Source organism: Ostrea edulis, chromosome 6 (assembly GCF_947568905.1).
Source record: "Ostrea edulis chromosome 6, xbOstEdul1.1, whole genome shotgun sequence".
In the NCBI taxonomy this organism is placed as follows: domain Eukaryota; kingdom Metazoa; phylum Mollusca; class Bivalvia; order Ostreida; family Ostreidae; genus Ostrea; species Ostrea edulis.
Window position 1 is genome coordinate 46,334,247 of NC_079169.1, and position 26,373 is coordinate 46,360,619.

Below are 26,373 nucleotides of genomic sequence, written 5' to 3' on the forward strand. Positions count from 1 at the left end.
CAAGTCTTATGACACGAGCCGGGCTCGAACTCGCGACCTATTTTAAAATGATACCTTATTACTTATATTTACAATTTTGATCGATAACCATTGCTGAATTGTGTTAACAACATGCTTCTATACATTTCACATTGTTGATAAGATGTAGGTATTCTATACATGTACAATAAGGTGTAGGTATTCTATACATGTACAATAAGGTGTAGGTATTCTATAGATGTACAATAAGGTGTAGATCGATGGTATCAAATGCCGCACTTAGGTGAAGAAGTACCAGGAGCATAGCGTCACCTTCATCCAGTACTGCTTCTACGTCTGCTTTTATTCGTAGGATGGCTGTCTCAGTGCTGGTACCGGTCTTATAAGCTGACTGCAGATCATCATGTAGACCATTGGAAAGACCCCGGTTGAAAGTGATATATTCACCAGCTCAGTAATGGTCGGTAGCACCACAGAGAGAACAATGCTGTTTTTCAAGAGCGCAGTGGGGATGACATCCAGTGAGCAGGTCTTATTAGCACAGCTCCTTGTCCACGTTTTTCTGCGTCTGGATCTTGAAGGAACCAAGATAAGGCACTGGTCTGTCCAGGTATGGAGAAGCTAATAGGTAATAGGTTTTCAACGACGCCTCGTTTCGATATGCCCCAGCATAAACTTGGAAACCGACATCCCCCCATGGCTGCTGTGGCACGAAGGCAGTGCGGTGTGTAGACCTAGGTCTTAATTTACTTTGACGACCTATCAGCCATAAATCCTGTGAATGACCTTTTTGCTAAAGCCTAACGTCATCGTAATTCCGCCTCACCTATGACCTGGGTGTATTTGTTGCAGACGAAGGCATACATTAGTAAGACATTGTTGTAAAAATTTTTTATCAATTATTGATGAAAGTCCACTACTTGGAATACAGATAAATTCATAAATACATTTTGTGATGTTGATTTCATCTATTGATAGACTTCTGTAGTAAGCGAGAGCGATTGCAAGATGTGTATTGCCTTAGTAAAAGTAGTACCAGTTACCTACTTTTAACAAATGTTCATACGCAATGTTGAGCCCGTAGGGAATTTATACAGTGAGAAATACGCATTGCTTGACGTTGTAATAAAAACAGTTGAAAATGTAAATAGTTTAAATTGTATGACGAGACCTTGGAAATTATGTGAAATTTTAGAAATTGACATTACTCCTAATATGTCATAATTTGATAACATGAATTTTTTTTTAAAATTTTTTTTTTTGTATATTAATTGCAAAAATTTAATTATTTATTTCCATTATTTGTATTAAACTTTTTTTTTATCTGTATTGTTAGAAGACATGATTATGTAACTATTTATGTAATGATTGATTAGTGTTGCTTATGTTGTGTTGACACCAACAGACAAATCAAATTTAATTGAATTAAATCTTGAGTCAATTTTAAGTTCAAAAAGGTCATGTTTAGTACACTGTAGCTCAATAACAAGCATTGCGACCCCGATTTTTTTCTTTTTAATTTCCTAATTCTCCTTCAACGTAGAAATCAAAAATACAATTCCCCAAAAATTGTCATTATCCAACCTATACGCATAAATAAATGGAAATAAACAACACAATACCCCAGGTGCGAACCTTTTATAAAACCATTGGCAGTACGGGGTAATGTATATTTCCATAGAAACAACGGATATACATGTACCCCGAAAATTCCTATTCTATAATTCAGTTTGTTTCTTTTTATAGATTTTACAGCTTTTTAGGTTTGTGTGTTTTTTCTTTGTTATTGTGAATTTCATTTGATTGGTCGCAATCTGATTAAAACCAGATCCTGAGATCCGCTCACTTAGATCGCTACACCAGTGTTTTTATCAGATTGGATTGGTCCGTGCTTCTTTTAGAAATAAAATAAATATTCCTGTAACATATATATAACGAAAGAGCAATTTATAAGGATTAACATTTTTGCCACTACGTTTGAAAAACCTATAGGAATTTCAAGAAAGTGTGGTACGATGTTTTAACAACATGAGATGAAATCATTTAATCTTATTAAGATTTTATTGTTTATCAGGTACTGCAAATATGATGACCAATGGCTGCACGTGTGTTAATCATGGTTTGAACATAAAAGCGTGCCGATGACTCCAGTAGAAGTTGTGATGGGTTTAATTGTATGCTGTCTCTCAAGTCAGTGTGAAATCAATGTGGTCAGTTCACATTGTATCAAAATATTTTGCTTTAATCAAAACTTCCATACAGAAAAGATTAATTCCAGAAGAGATTGATCAGGGTTTGTTTGTTTTTCCATGACATCAGCACGCCAAACAGTTTAAATTCTTTATGTAAACCCCGTCCTTTTATCAATGTCTGACCTTTTGTACTTTTAAAAGATTTAAATCCACGGTACATGAACTCGGACCTGGACATGAAATTTCAAGTTGTTTTTTTTCTGTGATGAGTAAAACTGTCTCTCTTTCTCTCTCTCTCTCCGTTCCTTATAAATGACCTGAATCATGGATTTCGGATACTTTTGGAAACCAAGAAGCTTTTTCGTAGACTGTAAAAGGCGACTTAGATTGACGATGTAACTGCCCCTCCTCTCCTCTTTGTCTCTTGCACCTGTCTTTTGTGTAGATTACACGAGTATGGTATATATATATATATATATATATATATATATATATATCTATCTATCTATCTATCTATCTATCTATCTATCTATCTATCTATCTATATATATCTATATCTATATCTATAAATATATATATATATATATATATATATATATATATATATATATATATATATATATATATACTGTACATGTACGCAAGGTGGAGATAACGAACAGTGATCAATCTCATAACTCCTATAAGCAATACAAAATAGATAGTTGGGCAAACACAGACCCCTGGACACACCAGAGGTGGGATCAGGTGCCTAGGAGGAGTAAGCATCCCCTGTTGACCGGTCACACCCGCCGTGAGCCCTATATCCTGATCAGGTAAACGGAGTTATCCGTAGTCAAAATCAGTGTGCCAAGAACGGCTTAACAATCGGTATGAAACACGTCAGACAGCATTTGACCCAATGCGAGGTTGTATTGACGTACTAGATCGTTATAACGACCATAGAATTTGCGAAATGCTGACTTCAATCGAGACTGTTGAAAGCCCTGTACCATCAACTTGTTTGTCAGTAGCTTACCTCGATTTAAAAACTGACTATACGCAAAACAAGTTCTTGCATATCGAATCAGTTGAGATATATAAACACCATATGCAGGTGATAATGGAATATTGCTTCATAAATATGGGAAGTTGACGATGGAGAAGCTGAAATCATCCCGTTTGTCATACAGTTAAGTTGTCAGTTTGCCGTTAATGTCTACTTTCAATAAAATATCTAAGTATGAAGCAGAAGTGGACGACTCTGTGGTGTCCTTTATTTCGAGCTCACAGGGATATATCAAATCGACATATGAATGAAAGCTATTATTGTTAATAGACAAAACGTCATCGATATATCTAAATGTCGAATTGAAGGTCACAGCGAGAAATTTTTTCTTTTTGCGTTGAAGTTTTTGAATAAATTCTGCTTCATATGAATATAGAAACAGGTCAGCTAACAAAGGAGCACAATTCGTGCCCATGGGAATTCCAACAGACTGTTGGAAGACCTGATCACCACAGTCTGATTAAAACCAGCCCCCCTTCTCCTATCGTCGTCAGGAGAAGGGGGGCTGGTTTTAATCAGACTGTGATCACCAAAGACTACGAAAATATTGTCAATGTATCTTTGTTTTCCACAACTGTTTGCTAAAACGCCGTTCTACCGACGCATGTGGTGATGTTACATTCATTATTATTCTAATCATGTTGCATTATAATGTCACTATAGAAGAGTATCTATCAATCAAGCGTGATACTTGTTAAAAACATTTACCGATTGAAAATACATAAATTATCGATCGCTCAGATGGTTTTCCTCTTGGCCAGTAATGAAAAAAGATACGTCTAGTGAGTTTTGTCAACTGTTTATAAATTTCTTATGAAGCAATCGGTCTCATTTCGTTTACTTTGAGACTATTGACAAAAATTTGAAATGATGATTTAGAAGAAATATATGGGTAGGTAACTCTTCTAAATCTTCTTTACGCAAATATCACCAACCTTTAAATCACACTTCGTAGTGTAAATGGAAAGCACCGAGTCTACTTGTGCTTCAAATATTTCAAAGAATGTAAAAAATTTAAATTATCTAAAGTTATCAATCTGGTTGCAGACTTTAAGGTAAACTCGTGACAGAATTGTACGATTTTCTAACGCTGTTCTTTATTGGTGTGAGAATTGGTGCTTTCAACATTTGACAGACAACGGTATTGTTTAAAAAGCGTCACCATAAAATTAAAAGTTCAGTAAAGTAGGGAGCTCAAATAGTAATGTTTTATTTCTTTAAGAAATTGTTAAGATATCAGATTCGTATTTTGTATGCATGTAAATTGGCTCCCCTTCCAGAAGGGAGACATTGTTTTAGTGTGAATTCTTCTTCAACTTCTCATACATAGTTTGTCCGGGACATAACTGATTTGACATAAGCCTTTGATATTTGGTATGTTGGTATACCATGATAAGATAGAGTGTCGCGTACCGTTTGTGACGACCTTGACCTTTTATGTAAAGGTCAAATAATAGAATTTTGGAAGCATTTTTTTTAAAATCTTTTTTGTCTTTTGACATAGGTTTTTGATGTTTGGTATGTTGGTAAGTTAATTTGATTTACTAACATAAATATGTTCACAACACTTTTCCTTGGTTGAAGCACCTACATGTATACATATAGGTGCATGACTATTATATATCGCAACTCTTAATTTTCTACTTTAAAGATCATCTCTAAAATGTTTATAAAACTATGGAAAATGGAAGGGGAGATATCAATTTTAGTGTGCTAACGCTAGTTAACAATAAATTGATAAGAGCAGGATTTACTTACGTTTTATAGTTTTAGCATGAAGCTGATTTGACATATTTAAAAGAATATCAAGTGTATACATTGAACATGTAATTGAATAAAGATAAAATAGTATTATTTTTCCCAAAACATTCCGGAATTCTCACTTTTCTGGCTAATGATGTTTGAACATTTAGAATAGCATATTGTGTTTGTATTGCACCTGCAAAACATCAATCATCGATGAATAGATTTGAATTCATTTCAATAAACTAGAGGGATTAAGGAATATCTTTCCGATAATAACGTACCCTAATTATCAGACAACAGAAAATCTCATAAACCTTTGTTGAACATTCTCAGTTTCTTTGCATGGTATGTGAACGACATACAATACGGAACTTCCGGGATGTGACGGTGTTGCAGCATAGAATCCCCCCCCCCCCCTGCATAGATTTTCTCCCCGGCAAAAAGGGACCGGGGATAGACATTCCCCCCGGAAATATGGGCCTGGCATAGAATTTCCCCCTAGGAAGAATTATCCCCCCCCAGGAAAAACCGCCCCAGTATAGAATTTCCCCTAAATACATGTAACGGTACACCCCCCGCCCCCTTTCTTACATTTTAGCAATGTATCCGTTTCCATTTCTATTACTAGTCTCTTGCTTATCTACACCCAGGAATTCTTATCATCTTTTTTTTTATTATTACTGTATTTTGTTTTGTGTATCACAATCATCATGTTATGCTCTTTTTAAAAGAAAATTATTCAAATTGTGTAATGGTATATCAAACTTCATTCAGACATCTCAAATCTTTGCCGTTATTTACTAGTATCTAACATTTGAAATAGTGAAGTTGGGAAGAAGTTAATGGGCTTTTTTAATTTAAAATTTCGAATTTAAATAAACGGGAAAATTAAATTACTTTTATTTACTCAGTGCATCTATTTTACTTTTCAGATGTTTTAATTGTATATCTTTTAGTCGATTTTTTACGAAAAATCCTAATGATATTGACCATCGTTAACGTCTTTTGGGAAGCATATTGAATTTACTATATGCAATTCGAAGTTTTCAGCGTTTAAACCGAACTTCAACATCTCAACAACAAAAATCGTTGATTTTATGAATATCGTCGAAGATTCCGGTCGATGAAATCAGGAAACAGGAGGGGGATGGGATTCTATACCAGGGCGGTTTTTCCGCCAAGGGGAAAACTCTATACTGACTTTGTACATATAGGGGGAAATTATATGCTGGGGCACCTTTTCTCCCTAGAGGGAAAATCTATCCCGGGCCCGTTTTTCAGGGGGGGGGGGGTCTATGCGGGGGGAAAAGTCTATACTACAACACCGGAACGAATAATTGTAGGGCAAGGTTGACATCGATGCAAATTTGAAAATGGTGTTTTCGCTAGCAGACTTTTCTCTTGCTAGAGCTACATTGTACATGTATAATATGCGTAATCCTAAAAAGAGAGAGAACGCTGACGATCCAAGTCACTATTGGTGCTCAGTACCTGGGTGTAAAGTAGATGAAAGTTCTCCGTTTCTTATCCATGTCGACATAATCGTCTTTCATTTCTATGTGTTCGAGATTTATTTCTCTCGCCAACTCACCCAAATTAATCAAATGCGTTTTTCAATTAATGGTTGTGGTCATTCCTTTCTTGGAAAGATAACATTTTAATGCAGGAACTTAATTGCAATTGAAGTCTCCCATGCTTATTTACTGAAGTCGTTATTGTAATCAGGAAATGACACATGTCCTACAATTACATTCAACGAAGGATAAACGCTGTAGTGGAGTTACACCTCAAAAGCTCCATATTTGATCTTCTCCAATGATTAAGTCCATTATTTACCATTACCAATGTCTTGATTCAATAACAAAATTTATTAATTCGAATTTTAAATTTCCTCTCTTTGCTTCACATAGGCGAAGGCGCAGGTGGGTTCTCCGATTACACCACCAGTAGATCGACTTCATATTTTTTTTCCAAAGGAAAAAAAAAACCAGTTGGCCAAAGTTCAAATTTTCTGCAAGAATGCTTGACAGCATGAGATGCCAATTTTGTTTCACAAGCGGATTAGCTGTTGTCACATCAGTAACCAAATCTGTTTTATATTAAGTTCAATGACTTTCAAACATTATTTGCTGAAACATTTGATTGATATTCACTGATCATTTCCCTCTTGTGTATCTGCTGTTTAAAGTTAAAGTGTTGAATTCGGTCCTAGTTATTTTGTTCTGTTTCGATATCTATTGACAAAAATGCAATACATGTAAAAAGAAAAAAATGAACACATAAAACAAAACACTACGTCCAAATTGTCTTTATACAAATATTCCATCAAATTGGCATGCGTATGGAGTTTCTAAAATAAAAACCATTTGCAAATGTATTAACTTCCATTTAGTTAATAGTGAACTACATGATACTCTGCTTAAATAGAATTAGAATTTTAAATCAATGAAAAAAATACTGACAAAGTATTAAAATTTGTAAACAATGCAGTTCATCTATTCATATATATATATATATATATATATATATATATATATACTGTAGTCTCATTCATTTATATATACTGTAGTCTCGTTCATGTATATATACATGTACTGTAGTCTCGTTCTTTTATATACATGTATTATTACTGTAGTCTCGTTCATTTGTTTATACTATAGTCTCGTTCATGTATATATACTGTGGTCCTGTTCATTTATACAGTCTCGTTCATGTATATATACTGTAGTCTCGTTCATATATATGTACTGTAGTCTTGTTCATTTATATATACTGTAGTCTCGTTCATTTATATACAGGTATACTGTAGTCTCGTTCATTTGTATATACTTTAGTCTAGTTCATGTATATATACTGTAGTCTCGTTCACTAAATTTCAGAGCAATATCTGTGACCATATAAAAAAAAATCTGGAAAACTGTTTGACCTACTTTTACCTCTAAAGTATTGTAGGTCATATTGCGCCAATCCAGCTGATGTTAACTGCACTTGTCTTCCTCCGAGAGAAAGTCTGACTAAATATCAGGGCAATATCTGTATCCGTAATGAAAAAAGCCCGGAAAACTGTTTGACTTACTTTTAGTCCTAATGTACATTGTAGGTCGCGGACGGACGGACCAACCCAGCTGAAATGCAAACTGAACTTGTATTCTTCTGAAATGTGTAAATTTCAGTGCAATACCTGTATCTGTAACGAAAAAAAGTCCGAAAACTGTTTGACCTTATAGTCCTAAAGTAAGTCAAGGATGGCCAATCCAGCTGAAATGCAAACTCACTCTTACAATTCTTGAGAGAGATATTGTGACCAAATTTCAAGGTTGTACATGCATCCTTTACGGAAAACATAACCCCGGACGGACAGCCAGCCAGACGCATGAACAGCGTCATAACATAATACGTTCCGTCTAATGACGGGTGTATAAAAACAAAATATTTTCTAAAATACTCTTCCTCCCAATCATGTTCGTGTATGTCTACACATAAGACGTCTATACACAGGACGCGGTAGCTCAGTGGTAGAGCGTTCGCTTCGTAACCGGGAGATCGTGAATTCAAGCCACGCTCTTCCCATGGTCGCGTTAATCCTAAGACGTTAAAATAGGCAGTGATTGCTCCTTCGCCAAACATTCGGCTCGACACGGGACCCCAGTTTTTAAAGATCATGTCCGAAAGACCCGTGATCCTCACAATCACGGGTCTTTCAGATATGACCTTAAAAGCTGAGGTCCCGTGTCGGGCAGGCGTTAACATGATAAAAGCCCACACTGCTACGGCTCTGAGTGCTAAGCGTAGGTCTGAGGTAATTCACCTACAGCTGGTGACATCTCAATATGAGTGAAAGATTCTCGACGGGACGTATAACAAACAAACAATAAGACGGCTATATAAAGTCACCTCATTGGCCCCTGTCCTGTGCTATTCACCTTATAGAATTCCAGGTATACCCAGTCCTCTTCATTGCTATCTCTACAGTTCTTCAGTTTCTTTCCAGGCGGTGCCCACATTTCTGTTTCTAAAGTTCTTCATCAGTCCCTTTCGGTCTTCTCTTTCCAGACAGTGCCCACGTTTCTGTTTCTACAGTTCTTCATCAGTCCCTTTCGGTATTCTCTTTCCAGACAGTGCCCACATTTCTGTTTCTAAAGTTCTTCATCAGTCCCTTTCGGTCTTCTCTTTCCAGACAGTGCCCACATTTCTGTTTCTACAGTTCTTCAGCACCTTTTGGTCTTCTTTTTCTAGGTGGTGCCCACATTCCTGTCTCTACAGTTCTTCAGCCCCTTTCCGTCTTCTCTTTCCAGGTGGTGCCCACATTCCTGTCTCTAAAGTTCTTCAGCCCCTTTCAGTCTTCTCTTTCCAGGCGGTGCCACACATTCTTCTTTCAATACCGTCTTCCTTTTCTCTAAAATTCATATTGTGTATGTTTATTGTATTTTCAATATCAGACCAACTTAGTTTCACCCAAGAGCCTGAACCCAGAGCTTATGAACTTCAGAGTTTTGGTAGAGGGTTCAATGCTCATTATGATCATGCAAACATTTTTATTCCTTGATGTTCAGAAGTAAAGGAGACGATTTTATAAGATAATGCGTTTTTATATACATGTATCACCAACATAGTTCCACCCTGTGGCATGAACCCTGAACCTAGGCGTTATGAATTTCACCTTAGGCACAGGGCGCATTAATCATTAGAATCATGCCAACAACTGCTTGATGTCCAGACTTAAAGAACATTTTTCTAACATCTAATGTATTTTCAGTATATGATCAACTTAGAATTTTTGACACACCCTTCAAGCCCCCCGAGAGGCTGATACCATGAATTTCACAAATTTTCCTTTGACCTGTCGATGTTACATGTGTATACCAAAACAGCTGAAATTAATTATTAAGACACTCCAAAGACCTTGGACATATTGAAAAGTTTACGCTCGACGGCCGATGAAACTAGATATAGCAATAGGTCACCTGAATGTTAACGCACGACAGAAAACTATTAATCGAAATGGGTCATCTGAGGGACTCGTTTGAACTAGAAAGGGTATCGGTTTACAAATTATTGTTATGTACATACCATATTCATATCGGATTTAATTGAATGTTCTAGATTTTTTTATTTAGATATGCACATAATTATTCAAAAAGCTCATTATTGACATTATAACTTTCAACGTTCAAATAGACTAAATCAATACGCTGTTCAATGTAATATGAACATTCAAGAATATAATGATTTGCATTTTTGTATGGACCCCACCCCATCCCCCACATTTTGACAGCATGGTTATCAATTCGAGTATGATACAAAAGTTTTACATTTGTTTCATACATGTACTTTTTAGTGAATGATAATTCCTCCGAGTTTACTAAAATTAAATAACTCGATTGTTTTGTTCTAAAACATAGATTCGATAGCTTTTGAGAAGAAGGAAAGTGTTGGAAGATTCCGACTTACCATTGGCAGGCCATTTAGCATAGGAACTTCTTTTGACTCGAGGAAGTGAAAATGAGTTTGAGCAGGGATGCATATTCCATTCCAATTCCTTACGAGCTGATGTTTGAATATCCTCCAGTACCTCCGATTCACTTGCTGTAAAGTTATCCCAAACAATGTGTCCATATTCCATTACTGCTCCAATGAAAGACATGTGTACGCAAGATATTTTTAAAAACGATAATACATTCATCTATGTATGTTTACACCGAGATTAATTGGTATCTATAACACATTTTTAAACCAAACTCTCTAAGTTTACTCTTCCCAATCGTTCTCGACCATTCCATATAATTAACATATTGCCCTCCCATGGTTTAAAGTTTTTTTTCTGTTTTTGTTTCGTACCTATTCTGAGCTGGTTTTCTTTGTTGCCTTCTGTGAATAATCTTTTAAAAATCTGTGCATCTGAATCTTCTTGACCTTGGGTGGGCTTTTTTTTAATAATCATTGTTGGGGGAAATATTGCACAATTCAAAATATAAACCTCACTAGTAGACCATATAAATCATACTTAAGTAAGCAGTTAATTTTGTATGAATTGTAGCATTATAGCGTTTTGGACATGCAAAATATATAGGTGGTTTTGAAAGATCTACAGAATTTTTAGATAGAAATAGTTTTTCTTGTTGCTATGTATAGCAAGTTTCATTTTCTAACAGCGTCAGGAATCAATGACCCATCGAATATTTCTAATCCGCGTGTTGTAATAGTCTAGTTACGTACAGTATCATATTTCAGAGTTTTCTTCTGTTTTGCTCGGGGAGATTTCGACTAAATAATCTGGCCCCGCACGTGTTTCACTTTTAAACTTTGTAGTCTATTTCTCACCGAGGTTTAATAAGGTTCCCATCCCGTTTGAACTTTCAGAATAAAGGTATTTCCTAATAGCCAACATTTCCAAATACATTAAAGTCAATATTATGTCGTGATGACACGACAAAGAGCCTGCATTATACCTCCCACTAAAAGTACAGTGCACATGTGCCGAGCAAACATTTCAATGTTAAATATATATTTTAACGTACATTGTACATGTAGTCTAGATCATGCATTGTATATCAAACTGGTGTTGCTCGATGCAAGTGATGATCCTATTCTTGAGCTGAATTGAATTTGTTTTAACCTGTGAAATCTCGCTGAATTTCGGTGTCATATACACAAAATGCATGAATTCTAGCGCAAAACCAATTAAGCAATCCTTGTACTTTTTATTTATGGAAAACGGACTCTTATTCCATCAATCTCAATTAAATTCATATTTAGAGCCAAATAAAAGCAACATTTATACCCGCTGCCACGTTAGCTAACACCTTTAAAATTTGATTCAGGATTAATATGACATGTCTATAAAGATGATTGATTATTGAAAGAACAAATAGTAAATAAAAAACATTACATTAGTGAAAAATTCCCCATTAGAATAAATTCCTCATTAAATTTCTCATTATAATGTGACGCATTGTTTTTTTTTTTCATAAATCATACCCTCAGGCATTTTCAAAAATGAAATTTATTTCCTAATTAAAGGTACTGAATCACGACCCCCACCCCATTTTTAAAAAAAATTGATAATCAAACTCTGAAGTCTAGTGTGTTTAAAAGAAAAAAAAACAAGAGGTACTGTGAGCAATGCTCACTACGAATACCCCCTGCTTACCCCAATCTCCCAAAGAGTGTTGTTAATAAGTATAAATTACCTTAAATTAAAGGTGTAAAAAAGAAAGGGCATGACAAATCTTTAGTGAGCTTGACCTTTGCCCTTTTGAACCCAAAATCGATAGGGAACATCTTCGTCCCATGGGTAGTCCATATGTATGATATGGTGGTGATTGTAGGTGGAAAGGATTAAGCTTTAGAGCCCGGAAATCATTGCGTCTACAGACGGACGGACAACCCGATTCCAGTAAGTTGCGGGGGTGGGTGTTATAATAAGATTATACATTATGACAGGAACTCATTATAGAGAGTCTTGTGGTGATCCGGGTTATAATAAATCCTCAGTACCCCTTGCTTGTTGTAAGAGGCGACTAAATGTGGCGGTCTTTTAAGCGAGACCGCAATACCCAGGCCGCGTGTCACATCAGGTGTGACACGATAAATATTCCTCCTTGATCAAAGGTCGTAAGCGCCAATCATATATAGGTTTAAATTTTGCAGCCCTTCATCAGCAATGGTGATCGGCTTACCCATATAAGTGAAAAATTCTCGAGTGGGATGTTAAACAATATACAATCAATCATTATAAAGAGTTTATTATTTTTATTGTGTAAGCAAAGACCGAGGTATATTATTGATTACAAAGTTTGAAAATGTATTGTTATTGATCTAAGTTTATGATGTACATGTATATAATATTTCAAGTATTCCTTAGGTAAAATATGCCATTTAAAAGCTAAAATTGTGTCAGTGGAAATAAGAGGTATTATGAGCAATGCTCACAAAGTATACCCCCCCCCCCCCCTTCCCCCGCTTAAAGGCCGGCAATTGGGTATAAAAGCAGCCAATCGGTGAAAATGGTGGAATATATGAATGTTCTGGTCACATTCAGATTGCAGCACTTATTTTGCAAAAATAAAGATTAAGCTGTTGTACTGAAATTTTAAAATGGGTATGCTTGTTCCCCTCATAAATGTGCATATATTGGCCATATCTATTTTAGATATAAATTCTCATGAAGTTTTAATTCTGGCCTCAAAAATCTGAAGCAATCCGGGCTCTTAAGCGTTATCCTTTCCACCTACAGTTATCATATCATACCTATGGACTACCCATAGCGTCTACAGACACACAGACAGACAACCCGATTCCAGTATACCAATATCAATTAGAATGCTATAAGTTACAAAATTTACATCTCACTAGTTTGTTTGTACAAACAAGACTCGAGTCCAGTTTACATAACACAGAGATATAGTTAAAATATTGTTCTTATCCTTGCATTAACCCTTTAACTACCCAACATCATACATAAACACTTTGTGTAGGAAAATTGTTTAGTTTTTTCTCTCTACTTTTTGAAAATATGATTTGTTTTACTATATTCCAATTATTGACAAAGCGCCACCAATTTAATCCCAGAGGCACTTAAAGAGACTGATTCACGATTTCCCCCAAAATTTTCTTTTTCACTTTTAATGATCAAAATCTACTGTCTAATGTGCTTAAAAGAGTTCACATAAAAATTAAGGTTATACATTATCACAGAAACTCATTTTAGAGAGTGTATTATTTGTTTTGTAAACAAAGATTGCGGTATGTTATTGTTTATGAAATTTTCAAAAGAAATGGATATCAATTTAAGTTTATTATATCTTTCACATTTCAAGCAATTTTGGGGTAAATGTGTAATCTAAAAGTTAAAATTTGTGACTATGCAAAGTTAAGATGCGTTATATTAACAAATCAACATTTCACTTGTTTGTTTGTATACATAAAAAGACTCGAGTCTTTGTTTACATAACACAGATTTAAGGCTAAAATATTGCTTTTATTCTTGCATTCAGAAGGTCAAAATTGTGGCTGTCAATATTAAATGAGTTATATTTTTAATGTGTACCATCAAAAATGAAAAATATTTTTATCAAAAATCGTGAACCAGTCCCTTTAAAAGACGTCACTGGGCGTTAAAGGGTTAAAATGGTCTAAATTTTGGTTGTCAATTTTAAATGAGATATATTTGTATTTTGGCCCCAAACCTAGTCTCAAAGTTTGAGGTCACGATATAACTAAATTTGAATTTACACAACCTGCACATACCTCATTACCAAAATTACTAACATTACCTCGCTGTTCTGGAGAAGGTCAAGGTTAGAGTATGAAATGAAAGGTTGATTGATTGAATATTGTTTAACGCCTCTCATGAGAATATTTCACTCATATGGAGACGTCACCATTGCCGGTGAAGGGCTGCAAAATTTAGGCTTATGCTTATGACCTTTGAGCAGGGAGGGATCTTTATCGTGCCACACCTGCTGTGACACGGGACCTCGGTTTTTTGCGGTCTCATTCGAAGGACCGTCCCATTTAGTCGCCTCTTACGACAAACAAGGATAACCCGGATCCCCACGGACTTGCTATAAGATATTTATATACAGAATATGAAATATCTACTTAAAACAGTTAAAAAGATGCTGAATAGGTTAGGCTTTCTAAAACTTAGTAAAAGTAGGCCAAACCCTAAGAGCAAGGTCACAGGTTGAAAATGTTTATTGCCATAAAACGGTCATGTCAATAAGAATGCACATATGAAGTATGAGAGTCCTATCACTGACCATTCCAAAGTTATGAGCAAGGTCAAAATTTCAGACAGACATGCAGCTAGGACAAAAACAATATGCCCCATCCAGCTTTAGTCACAGGGGCATTAAAAAACTTTGAATTCGCACAATTTGGGAACATTTGCCTATGTGATTTAGTGTGGCTTTGTTATATTTTAAAAGACTTTATTTTAGGTAATTTTCTATATATGTACATGTATTCCCATTTAAAACTTTTACCTTCTACTGTGGCCTCATCCTACCCCTACATGGGCCCCCTGAATTAAACTACCTGCAGATACTTGCATATTAATTTGACTAATCAATATTTTAAAAGATGTTTCTCTATGAATTGTTATAAAAAAAACTTTGATCACTTAAAGTGGCCCCAACCTATCCCCAGGGACAATGATTTGAATAAATTAACATCTGAACTGCCTAGGGAAACTTGCATATCAATACGACTTATTATCGCCCTGTTGTTCTTGACAAGAATTTTTTTCCTATATATTCCAATGTAAAATTATTATTCCCTATTGTGGCCCCACAATTGATTATCTCCCTTTTGAAGTGGGCATGTTCCTTCATGTCCCGTGGGGATCCGGGATAGAAGAGGTCTTCAGTACCCCCTTGCTTGTCGTAAGAGGCGACTAAATGGGGCGGTCCTTCGGATGAGACCGCAAAAACCGAGGACCCGTGTCACAGCAGGTGTGGCACGATAAAGATCCCTCCCTGCTCAATAGCCATAAATGCCGAGCATAGGCCTAAATTTTGAAGTTTTTCACCGGCAGTGGTGACGTCTCCATATGAGGAAATATTCTCGAGAGTGACGTTAAACAATATTTAATCAATCAATCAATCATTTGCACACATTTGAATCCCCTTTACCTAAGGATGCTGTTTATCAAGTTTGATTGCAATTGGACCAGTGCTCTCTTTAATTGAATTAATGTGCGCATTAAATCAATTATTGCTCTCATCAAATGAATTAATGGGCGCTTCAATTCAATTATTGCTCTCATCAAATGAATTAATGCGCGCTTCAATTGAATTAATTAGAGCAATAATTGATTTAATGCGCGCTTTAATTCAATTATTGCTCTCTTCAATTCAATTGATGCGCGGATCAATTGAATTAATGAGAGCAATAATAGATTTGATGCGCGCATTATTTCAATTATTGCTCTCTTCAATTCAATTGATGAGAGCACCAATTTCGTGGAAATATTGCTCGCAATAATTAATTTAGAGCTCGGTATAAATAATTTGATGATCTCTTTAATCTTTAATTCAATTGAAGATATCTTTAATTATTTACAATGCTTTTCTTTAAGGAATTAATGCGCGCATCAATTCTTTTAAAGAGAGCAACAATTCAATTAAAGAGATCATTAATTTAATTGTGGATATGTTGAATTGAAGATATCTTTAATTATATAGTTGCTCTCTCTAAAAGAATTATTGCTCTCTTCAAATGAATTAAAGATATCATTAATTCAATTGAAGAGAGCAATAATTGAATTAATGCGCGCATTAAATCAATTATTGCTCTCATCAAATGAATTAATGCGCGCATCAATTCAATTATTGCTCTCATCAATTGATTTAATGCGCGCATTATATCAATTATTGCTCTCTTCAATTGAATGTAGCGCGCATCAATTCAATTGTTGATATCATTAATTCGTTTGAAGAGATCATTAATTCAATTAAAGCGCGCATCAATTCAGCTGAAGAATTAATGCTATCATCAATTCAATTAATGCGCGCAATAATTCAGAATTGAAGATATCATTAATTATTTGAAGAGATCTTCAATTAAATTGTTGCGCGCATCAAATGAATTGATGATATCTTCAAATAATTGAAGATATCTTCAATTATTTGAGTTTATGTTAATTTGGCGCTCCATAGACCAGTAGTTTTGATAAAGTAGAAAAGGTTAAACAAAAGTTTACGGACCGACAACCCCAGACAGAATGTGATCATTTTAAATTCGCCCAGACACAGTTGTGTTTAAGAGAGATATGAGGGTAAAAAAACCAATTTTGCCCAATCTGAAGTTCACCCACTGATAAAGGCAAAGGGGGCGAATATTTCCCTGTATACCGATTGTGTAAAAGGAGTAATCAGCGTGTACAGAACGGCCTCTGTTGGTATGAAAGGCAATTGTGTGGAGACACTTCCAACCTACAAAATGTACAGGCGTTCATACCTTGCTTCTGTGTCGCCATTTCAATGTTCTACTAGGCATGAGCTAGTCCAACATTACGTAATATTATTTATAGTTTAGGGAAATCAATACTGATGTGTTCAAATCTGTGACAATGTGTACTATGTGTCGAATTCCCCCTATGGTTTGTGAACTCTTATTGTATGAACTTGTCAGTATTGATTAGTATTATGTAACACTATTTATAGGTACATGTAGGGGAAATCTTCAAAATCTGGTGCCAATGTGTAATTCTGATTTCCCCTTTTTTTGTCCTGTTATAAATTAGCAAGCTTCGGTAAGCTGTTTCAGTTTTTAAAAAACCCAGGATAGGACATAAAGATATTGATGAAATTTACCTGATAAGGAATTTTCGTAAATGAAATGCCTACTACAGTATGACATGCAATGAATTATTAAATAATCCGCTAACAATGATAAATTAAGGTGATCTACACACTACCTGTGCATGTATATACAATGTATATACTAATTTTCACCTGTGAATCTAAACACTCATCTTAAAACTGCAGTATACCGTATAATATAGTTTTATTGTCGCTGCAAATTGAAAGGCAATCACTTCCATTAGCAATGTAAAGACAGTAAATATTAATGATTTCCCATAACTGGAATTTTGAAATCATTGCTAAAAGATGCAGCGACATGTTGTCCTTGTACAGCTACTGGTATACGCGAGGCAAACAGTGGGAAAAACCCATTCTCGTATAATGGCTGTAGAACACGTTAACTGTCGATATTTGAAACTGTTTTATCTGATTAAGTACAATAAGGGGATTTTAAAACTACGGATACAAAGGTACTGCCCGTGTAGCAGTAGACAGCTCATCGACTCCTTACTGAAAAAAGCACTATCTTAAGAGATCTGAAAAACACAATTTTTCTGTTTTCATCAATCATACACACGTAAATCAACGTTATGAGATTCTTTGATATTTCGTTCCTTTGGTGTATTTATTCATGGCTTTTTAAGCCATTTTCGATTTTAAGAGAGTCGCGCGCTCTGTTGGAGGAAAAAAACAACAGCCCAATGTTTTTATGCTCTAGTAGACAACAGTTCCTGTCTGTATCGAGGCTCTTATCATTCTTGTTCCACCTACAGGATACTTAATCAAGTACTTGTTTCAATTTTTCCGCCGAAACAACGTATACACGATTATGATTATCAGTAATGTGTTAGGTTCCACTTGAGATTCTTGTAGATTTTTCAAATATCTGGATATAGATGTACATGTATAGTCTGCATTACCCTTTGTGTGAGCGGGACCGACGTTTTTCACATCCATCATGTGTCCTAGTTTGAAAATTAAAGTTGAGGATGATTGGATGTAAATTTTTACACAGACAGGTATCGAGTAAGTAATAAAAAGTATATTTCGCACTTTTTAATTTCCTTTTGCACTTATTATTACCACAAATTACTAAAACGCTTTACATACATATAAAATATCAAAATATTTATATATCTAGTACCCAGTTTTTTAATCTTGTCATTTTATTTGATATACACGTAGATGCAATGACCGAAATTAATTCATTACACCGAAAACAAAATCGTCACATATCACATGTAAATACGTACAAATGTACATGTATATCAAAAGTCGCACTTTCTTTCCTGGATTTATTTCGTTGAAATCTTAAATATATTCCACTCTTTAAATCATGATTCAGAATCAAAAACAGAAACTACTCACTAGCTGACAGTCCTTTAATCTGTATATTTATCAAGATGTTTCTCAAGGTTACAATAAACTAAACAAGGAAAGGGAGGCCGTAGTTATTAGACGCCGACTATTTATTAATATATGACATCCACTTATAATTCATATTCAAACATAACAGTGTCTATGCATTGTGCAAAATTCATCTTCACAATTATTCTCGAATATTCTATGGGAAAAAATGATGTAATATACGAAACCCAGGGGAAAACAGAGATGAAACTCCTGAATGCATTTTTCAAATAACATTTACAATGCATAAAAAGGTGCATGTTTTTGTTCAATGTATATAAGAGTGATTTACAAAAAAAACAACAACAAAAAACAACCCAACAATACTTGTTTTTGAAAAGTCTTGAAATTAAAAAATCTAATAGTTAGTCAAAATTTCAAATTGCAAAACGTCATAATAGATGATGTTCCGGGTATTCCATCGTACTTCAGTTTGTAAGAAAATGCATATTTTGTTTTAAAAGTAATTGATAATTCTGAACGTCTATGATATTGGTGTCGCTGTAATTGAAGTTTATTATCATTTGAAGTTTTGGCTAAAAATTAGATTTTTAATTTTAAGGCTAATCAAAAAACATTTTATCCCACCAGTAAAATGTAATACCAGCTATAGATATATTTCTGTAATATGAGGGTTGTTTTCAGTTTTGCAATTAACCCAATCATTGTAACGCGACATTTAACACCCCCATGGTCCTAATTGCAAAATGAATCATTACTAAATATAGACCATCGCTTAAAAGAAGGACCGCGGGGGAATGGTACGTGTCCTTGCATTTCTTATACAATTTTTTAATGCATTTAGTTTGACTAGCCAATCAATCTTCTAAAAGATGAATTTTAGGCTTATATGTTTTTGGAGTTTGAAATTGATTGTGGACATGTATATAATTCAAGAAATGCTTGGGATTTTTTGTTTTTTGTATTTAGTGGTGTATGTGCTGTCTTAAATCATTTCTTTTCACATTGTCTACATACATGTACCACGTAGAGTCCACGAATTTACTACAATGACGTATTGAAATATATCCGGATCCATTTTCTGCGTCGACGTAAACTATGTGTATTCATCTCCAAATACGTACATACTACTCAGTACAACACTGTGTATTAGAGTGCATCCTAAATTTATTTTTGTTTTCAAAATTAATTTCCTGAATATATTTCTAAGCAGGATTGCAAGTAAATATGGGCAAGTAACAATTGATTTTTGTTAATGATGCCTTGTTACTACCTCTGGGTGTTTTAGAACTCTATCTACATGTACACTGTAGTATTCAAATAAATGCGTAGTTATGATTTGAAGCGCAAATGGTGTTTAATTACATTGGAACCAAATTCGGATTATGAATTTGAGATGTATGCTTATGAATGAAATTAGGAACCAAATCCGGATTCCAGAATCCGCGAATTTACCGCGAAAGTTATTCTACATATGGATTTATGATGGCTGAAAATGTTTAAGTCGTGAATAAGAAACAGCCGAGGGCTTGGTTGTCTTTTAAAAAAAAATCGATTTTCAACAGTCAAACAAATAACATCCAAACGCAAATCAAACACATCAGGATTTTCGTTGCAATGCCATAAATCTGCAAGTTTAATTTTTTGTGGCTTTAATGAATATTTGAAGGCATGTTTTAATACGTGCGAAATGGTAAAGGTTGTGAGTTTCAGAATATAACGATATTAGATCTCAATCATGCGTTGTAAATCGAAAGATTTAAGATATATACAAATTTCGCCAAGAGAACTGGTTTTGCAACAAGTAAAATCGTCAACTGCTAAAAGTAGAAATCCAACAAAAAATGATAGGGATTTTCGTCCTACCAAAATTCTACCTCTAAAGAAATATTGGCTCTAAATCTGAAAAATTAATTTGTTGTGAAAATATGCTATAATAATAGTTTTGTATGTAACTTTAACTATAGTCATTGATAAAATTAAATTTGCAGCCTTTCACCGGCAGTGGTGACGTCTCCATATGAGTGAAATATTCTCGAGTGGAACGTAAAACAATATTAAATCAATCAATCCACCAATAAAAATTGGGCGCCACCAGATAACTGAAAAATTGTTGAGTGTGGCGGAAAACAGCAAAACAAAAATACAAAGTTGTAGTTTGAACATATATCTCAAATTCCTTTTTGGCGACTTCGATTTTGGCCAAATGATAGCGAGTCTGGGTCTTTCTGACTGGACATAAGAAAACCGTGCCAAATTTGAACTACAATCTCTCTACATTACAAATTAAAGTTTAGTCAATGGACCGGTCGCGGTAGCTCAGAAGTTCTAGCGTTCGCATTGTGACCGAGAGGTCGTACGTTCGAAGCCACTGGTGCCATAGGCTCGTGAAACCCAAGACGTTAAATGGGTAATGATGGTGCTCGGCAATTTAGAAATGGGAGTCGCGACTGACCGTATCTTATATGACATTAGAAAAGAAGGTCTCCTATCGTGACAAGGTTGGCACGTTAGAGAAACCCAGTGCTCCGGTACTGGGATCACGCTTATAAGTCAGATTTTGTAGCACATCACTTACAGTTAGTGATGTCTAAGAAAGGGATGAAAATTATGGAAGGGACATTAAAGAAACAAACGTAATGAAATGCTTGGTCAATAGATATAATGAAGTAATCTGTCTGCCAACTTTCTCCAATGTTTCACATTTACGTTGTTTGTGCCACTGTATAGGGGTTTAATTTCATGAGTTGTACATTTCACTGGTTTTTAATGTTAGACACAATTAGAGGTTCTTGAATTCACGAGAACGGACAGCAAAAATACAATCAGGGAAACAGAATTTTGAAGAAAAAATTGAAGTATTTTCCATCAATAGAAAGAATGCTGGGGCAGTGGTGTGTATTCTCTGACCGAGCTCTGTTTAGACAGACTCCATGTTTGGTACTCTATTTAATAGTCATTTGTGCTATTGTTGAACTGGTTTAAGCACGAAAAATCAATTTTAAGCATCCTCACCATCCCGACCCTCGAACAATGAAGCGTGAACAGGCCCAGCAAATATTGTGCATTGACGGTAGCTACACTGTACATATATCGCATCGTATTGACAACAACGACAATGGTTTATTCTCATAAACTGATATAATGCACAGTGTAGAGATAAAGTTAAATATATGCATGCGTGAGAAAATAAATGAAGTACCAACTATCGTCTAATTATAAAAGATAAATACTGCAACTTTCTTTACGCGTCTTGATAAATTGATTAATTACTGCATATGGTGGAGGCATTCCGTTTTATTCACCCGGGTAAAGAGCCCGTTGTTACTTGTTCAAGGACGGCTAGGTTTAAACTATTATTGCACTCGGCGGAAATTATTGAAGTAGGTAGGGTCACCTACAAAGCGTGGTAAACAGATTTTGCGTCTTTAGAATGTTGTTTTATTCCTAAAGTTCTTTAATATGCATACTATTACAATTGTTTACTTCATTGAAAATACACCCATAGTTCTTTGATGAACATAATACTGGTGTACAGGGATTTTTGACGTTGTAGTATTATGACGTCACAATTAACATTACCATGATATTACTTATGTAAATCATCAGGCCAGGTCTTGTGGGGATCCAGATTAGAGTAGGTCCTCAGTACCCCTTACTTGTCGTACGAGGTGACTAAATGGGACCAGCCTTCGGATGAGACCGCAAACACCGAGGTCTCGTGTCACAGCAGGTGTGGCACGGTAAAGAATGGCCATAAGCGCCGAACATAGGCCTAAATTGCACAACCCTTCACAGACAATGGTGACGTCTCCATATGAGTGAAAGATTGTCGAGAGGGACGTTAAACAATATTCAATCATCAGGCTCAGAATCTCATGGAGTTGAAAACGTGTATTTATTCGCGAGGCTTGCCGCTTGTTACATCATGATGTATAAACAACTGGATTCGATAATTGTCTTTACCAACAATCAGATACACGTAATACGAGGTACTTCAAGAATGATTGTAATTGTTTAACGTCCCTTTCGAGAATATTTCACTCATATGGAGACGTCAATATTGCCGGTGAATGTCTGTAAATTTAGTCCTATGCTTGGCGTCTACGGCCTTTGAGCATGGAGGAACATTTATCATGCCACACCTGCTGTGAGAAGTGTCATAAGTTTTTAAGGTTTCATGTGAATGACCCCCTCCCTCCCCATTTAGCCGCCTCTTACGACAAGCAAGGGTAATGAATTTTATTTTAACCCGGATCCCTAACGGGATATTGAATCTAAATTCAATGTTATAATTTTTTTTTCAAATGAAATAAATTTGTCATGTAAAGGTGTTGCATGGGATGAAAATGATTAACATCTCAAGTGTATACTACAGCATATGGTGTTTATATATCTCAACTGATTCGATATGCAAGAGCTTGTTCTGCGTATAGTCAGTCTTTAAATCGATTGTTAAGCCGTTCTTGGCACACTGATTTTGACTGCGGATAACTCCGTTTACCTGAGCAAGATATAGGGCTCACGGCGGGTGTGACCGGTCAACAGGGGATGCTTACTCCTCCTAGGCACCTGATCCCACCTCTGGTGTGTCCAGGGGTCCGTGTTTGCCCAACTATCTATTTCGTATTCAATGCTTATAGGAGTTTTGAGATTGATCACTGTTCACTATCTTCATCTAGCATAAGCAGGATTACCCAGGTGTAAATTCCCACGGATTAGTGCTCAGTTAACCTGTCCTGTTAGGTAGACCCCATGTAAACACCCATGATGACAATTTTAAAATTAAGGACATGCGGGACGATGTGACCAACAAAAAAAAAACCCCAAAAAACTTGTCAATGAATTTTTTATATTTTTTCATGAATCATTATAGGGATGTCCTCTATAATATATAAAAATGTCATGGTCACTTTCTAAGTATACAAGAGAGGTATTATGCCTTGAATTACCTCCCTTTTCCAAAATTGTAAATTTTCCTATAAGGCATACAACTTTTGAATGGGGAAAAAAAATAATGGAATTTTCATATTTTTTTGTTTACAATAATTTCAAGAGTACATGCAGGATATAGAAGAAATAGTAATAATATGCTTAAACATAACTACCTAATAAAAAATAGGGAAAGTTTAGTAATTTGGGGTGAAAATTGGTACTCAAAATCAGGATAGCCTAGATACTAAATGAAACACTACTCAAAAACCTGTCAATGAATTTGTTTTTATAAACACTGCAATTAAAAGCTATTCATATATTTAACCTCCTGTAGAAATATGAAGGGGTGAAGCTAACCTTGATTTTGAGGTAGGCGTCCTCGAAGTTATATCTTAATATGTCCACTTGTATACTATATTTATTCATGAGGAGTGGTTACACTTAGTCAGCGACTTCTTCATTTTAACAAAAAGACAACTATAAAAATATGTGTATAAACATGTGATGTAAAAGTATAAGGTGTGCTTTATCAATTCATTATCTTAATTTTTCATAAGAGGGGGGAGGATTTTTCTGCTGTAATTGCATTTTAAGAAATCGCATACATATATAAGCATCTAAAATCGTAGGGGAGGGAGGTGCTTGAAGTTTTTCAATACTATTAATACTCATATTTCACTTACATATTTTTATTAATAATTTCAAGCTTACATTGTCATCTGCAACTACTGCTATAATATATCGGGGCAGGGGGGGGGGGGGTCGCCTAATGTGTCATTTATTTGCATTATAAAATAATAATGTTGATCAATGTATCTAGAATTTTCATGAATATTGAATAACAATCATATTAATGAGAACCAAATCAATTTTTTAACTTTTTTGATGGAATGTAATTATGAATTTGCATTAACTTATGACGTTATGATCCACCTCTGCAAATTTAGTATATATATACATCTCTGTGTGTGTATAATTAATTATGTCTGTTCTATATATACTTTCACTATCAATTTTATTAAGAATTTAAAAAAAAAAACATATATCATGTAAATATGTCAGTAGAAACTATACTCATAATTACCAAAGTATGCTTTTGAGTTGACATCATACGATTTGTTGTCACTTCTCTTCCCTGTTGGTACCGAATTTACGTACTGGCATACCGAGTTTGAACAACGAATATAAAGCAAACTTGCTAAACCGAATTTTGATTCATCTACAATATCATGTAAACGGAGCCACGAATTGCATTTTGTACAAGATATGGCTTCAGACAAAACGTCAAGCTCTACAATCCGTCGTCCCTCGAACCACGGGGTAGGTCTAACCTCAACATGGGCTACTATTGCGTTCGCGCGATCAACATCACTTCCGCGGTCATAGTAGCTATGGTCGCTTGACTCAGTCATTTCTGTGCTGTTTTTCACGGAGTTCATATGTCGTATACGTTCTGACTTTAGCACATCTGCCTTTTTTGCCCGTCTGCCTCTCACATACATTCTGACGTCTGCCATATTGTTTACATCAGTTACTATTTCCGGTAGTAAATTCCGACAAAATATGATGGCATTTCCCCCGCAATAAGACGTCGTGACGTACGTTTTTATTGTGAAGTCATAAAGTGTGTCTTTGAAGCATTGTGATTTTTCTAGGAAAGCTTAACTACGCATCGCCCGGTTCCAAATTTATAATAACTTCGCAACCATCACGTGATCATCGTCCCGCATATCCTAAGACAACATGCAAGACACTCTACCCTCAGCCACTGGAACACAGAAAACAGTACCGCTAACAGTGCAAAATATTCCCGCTAGATCTTCGGTACAATATCAGTATCCATGATGAGGAAAAAATACAGAAAACTATTTGACCTGCCTTAAGTTCTAAAGTAGGTCACGGTGTACCAAATAAGTTGAAATGTGAACATATGATGTGCACACTTCTCTGAGAGAGAGGTTCTAACAAAATATCAGGGCAATATCAGTAATCATAACCGGAACAAAAATTTAAAAACGAAAACAAAGTTTTTCTAATAAGTAATATTACGACATTAACCTTGAATGTACTAAGTTGTAAGACATTAGCTCCAATAGTTCGGTCTGTACTCTGCCTACAATTGATACTTTGACCTTGAAAAAAAAACCCAGGCATCCTCCTATCATCAAGGTGATGAAATGTACCAAGTTGTAAGGTCCTGGAGCTTACGGTTCATTTTGCTTAAAAGTACTGGACGATGGTACACTGTACATGTACATGTATACCATAATGTGTATACAGTTGGGTTTTTTTTTTTTCGAAGAGTGTATTAAAATGTGTTCAGAAATTTTATGATACAAAACCGAGTGTTTTCAATCTTATTTAATTTAATTACTCTGCGTCAAAAATACTAAAGAACTGATTAATATCGGAAAATTTCTATAATATGCAACAAAACTACAAAATACTCATGAAAGGAGTGATCAATGAAAGGTCAAACTCATGCTCCTCATCCTAAGAAAGAGCAGATGTTATCGGTGCTTTTGATACACTGTATAGTTTTTATTCCCAAAACACTGCATCCACTTGAGACGGTTGTGTAGTTTTGATAGAAGTAACCTGCACACAGAATTTTACCGACCATAAGAATAAAAAATTGGATGCACGTAGGCTAGAAAAGTACATGTAAATGAAAGACGTGATGTTTTGTAAAAACGGGACAATTTGGAGCTTAATTTGAAATCCCGGCTCCGATATTGGAGATGCTAATCTTCCTTCTGTTGTGTAGAAGCACGTTCCACGTCGGTGATCTGGA

The 26,373-nt window shown here is 35.3% G+C and overlaps 1 protein-coding gene across 2 annotated transcripts in view; it reads left to right on the top strand.

Moving 5' to 3' along the window:
• The first annotated feature begins 17,670 nt into the window (after positions 1-17,670).
• The window catches only part of LOC125646280 (beta-1,3-galactosyltransferase 5-like), a 34,805-nt gene continuing 26,102 nt past the window's right edge, over positions 17,671-26,373 (top strand). The window contains exon 1 of one of the 2 annotated variants that reach the window (XM_056139771.1): positions 17,671-18,302. Coding sequence is in view for 1 of the 2 variants with exons in the window: in XM_056139770.1 (XP_055995745.1) it covers positions 19,442-19,444 (3 nt within the window). In the remaining variant the exon portion in view is untranslated. Of the gene's footprint in view, positions 18,303-19,409; positions 19,445-26,373 lie in introns of those variants that run through there. The other variant, XM_056139770.1, reaches the window with a different exon arrangement.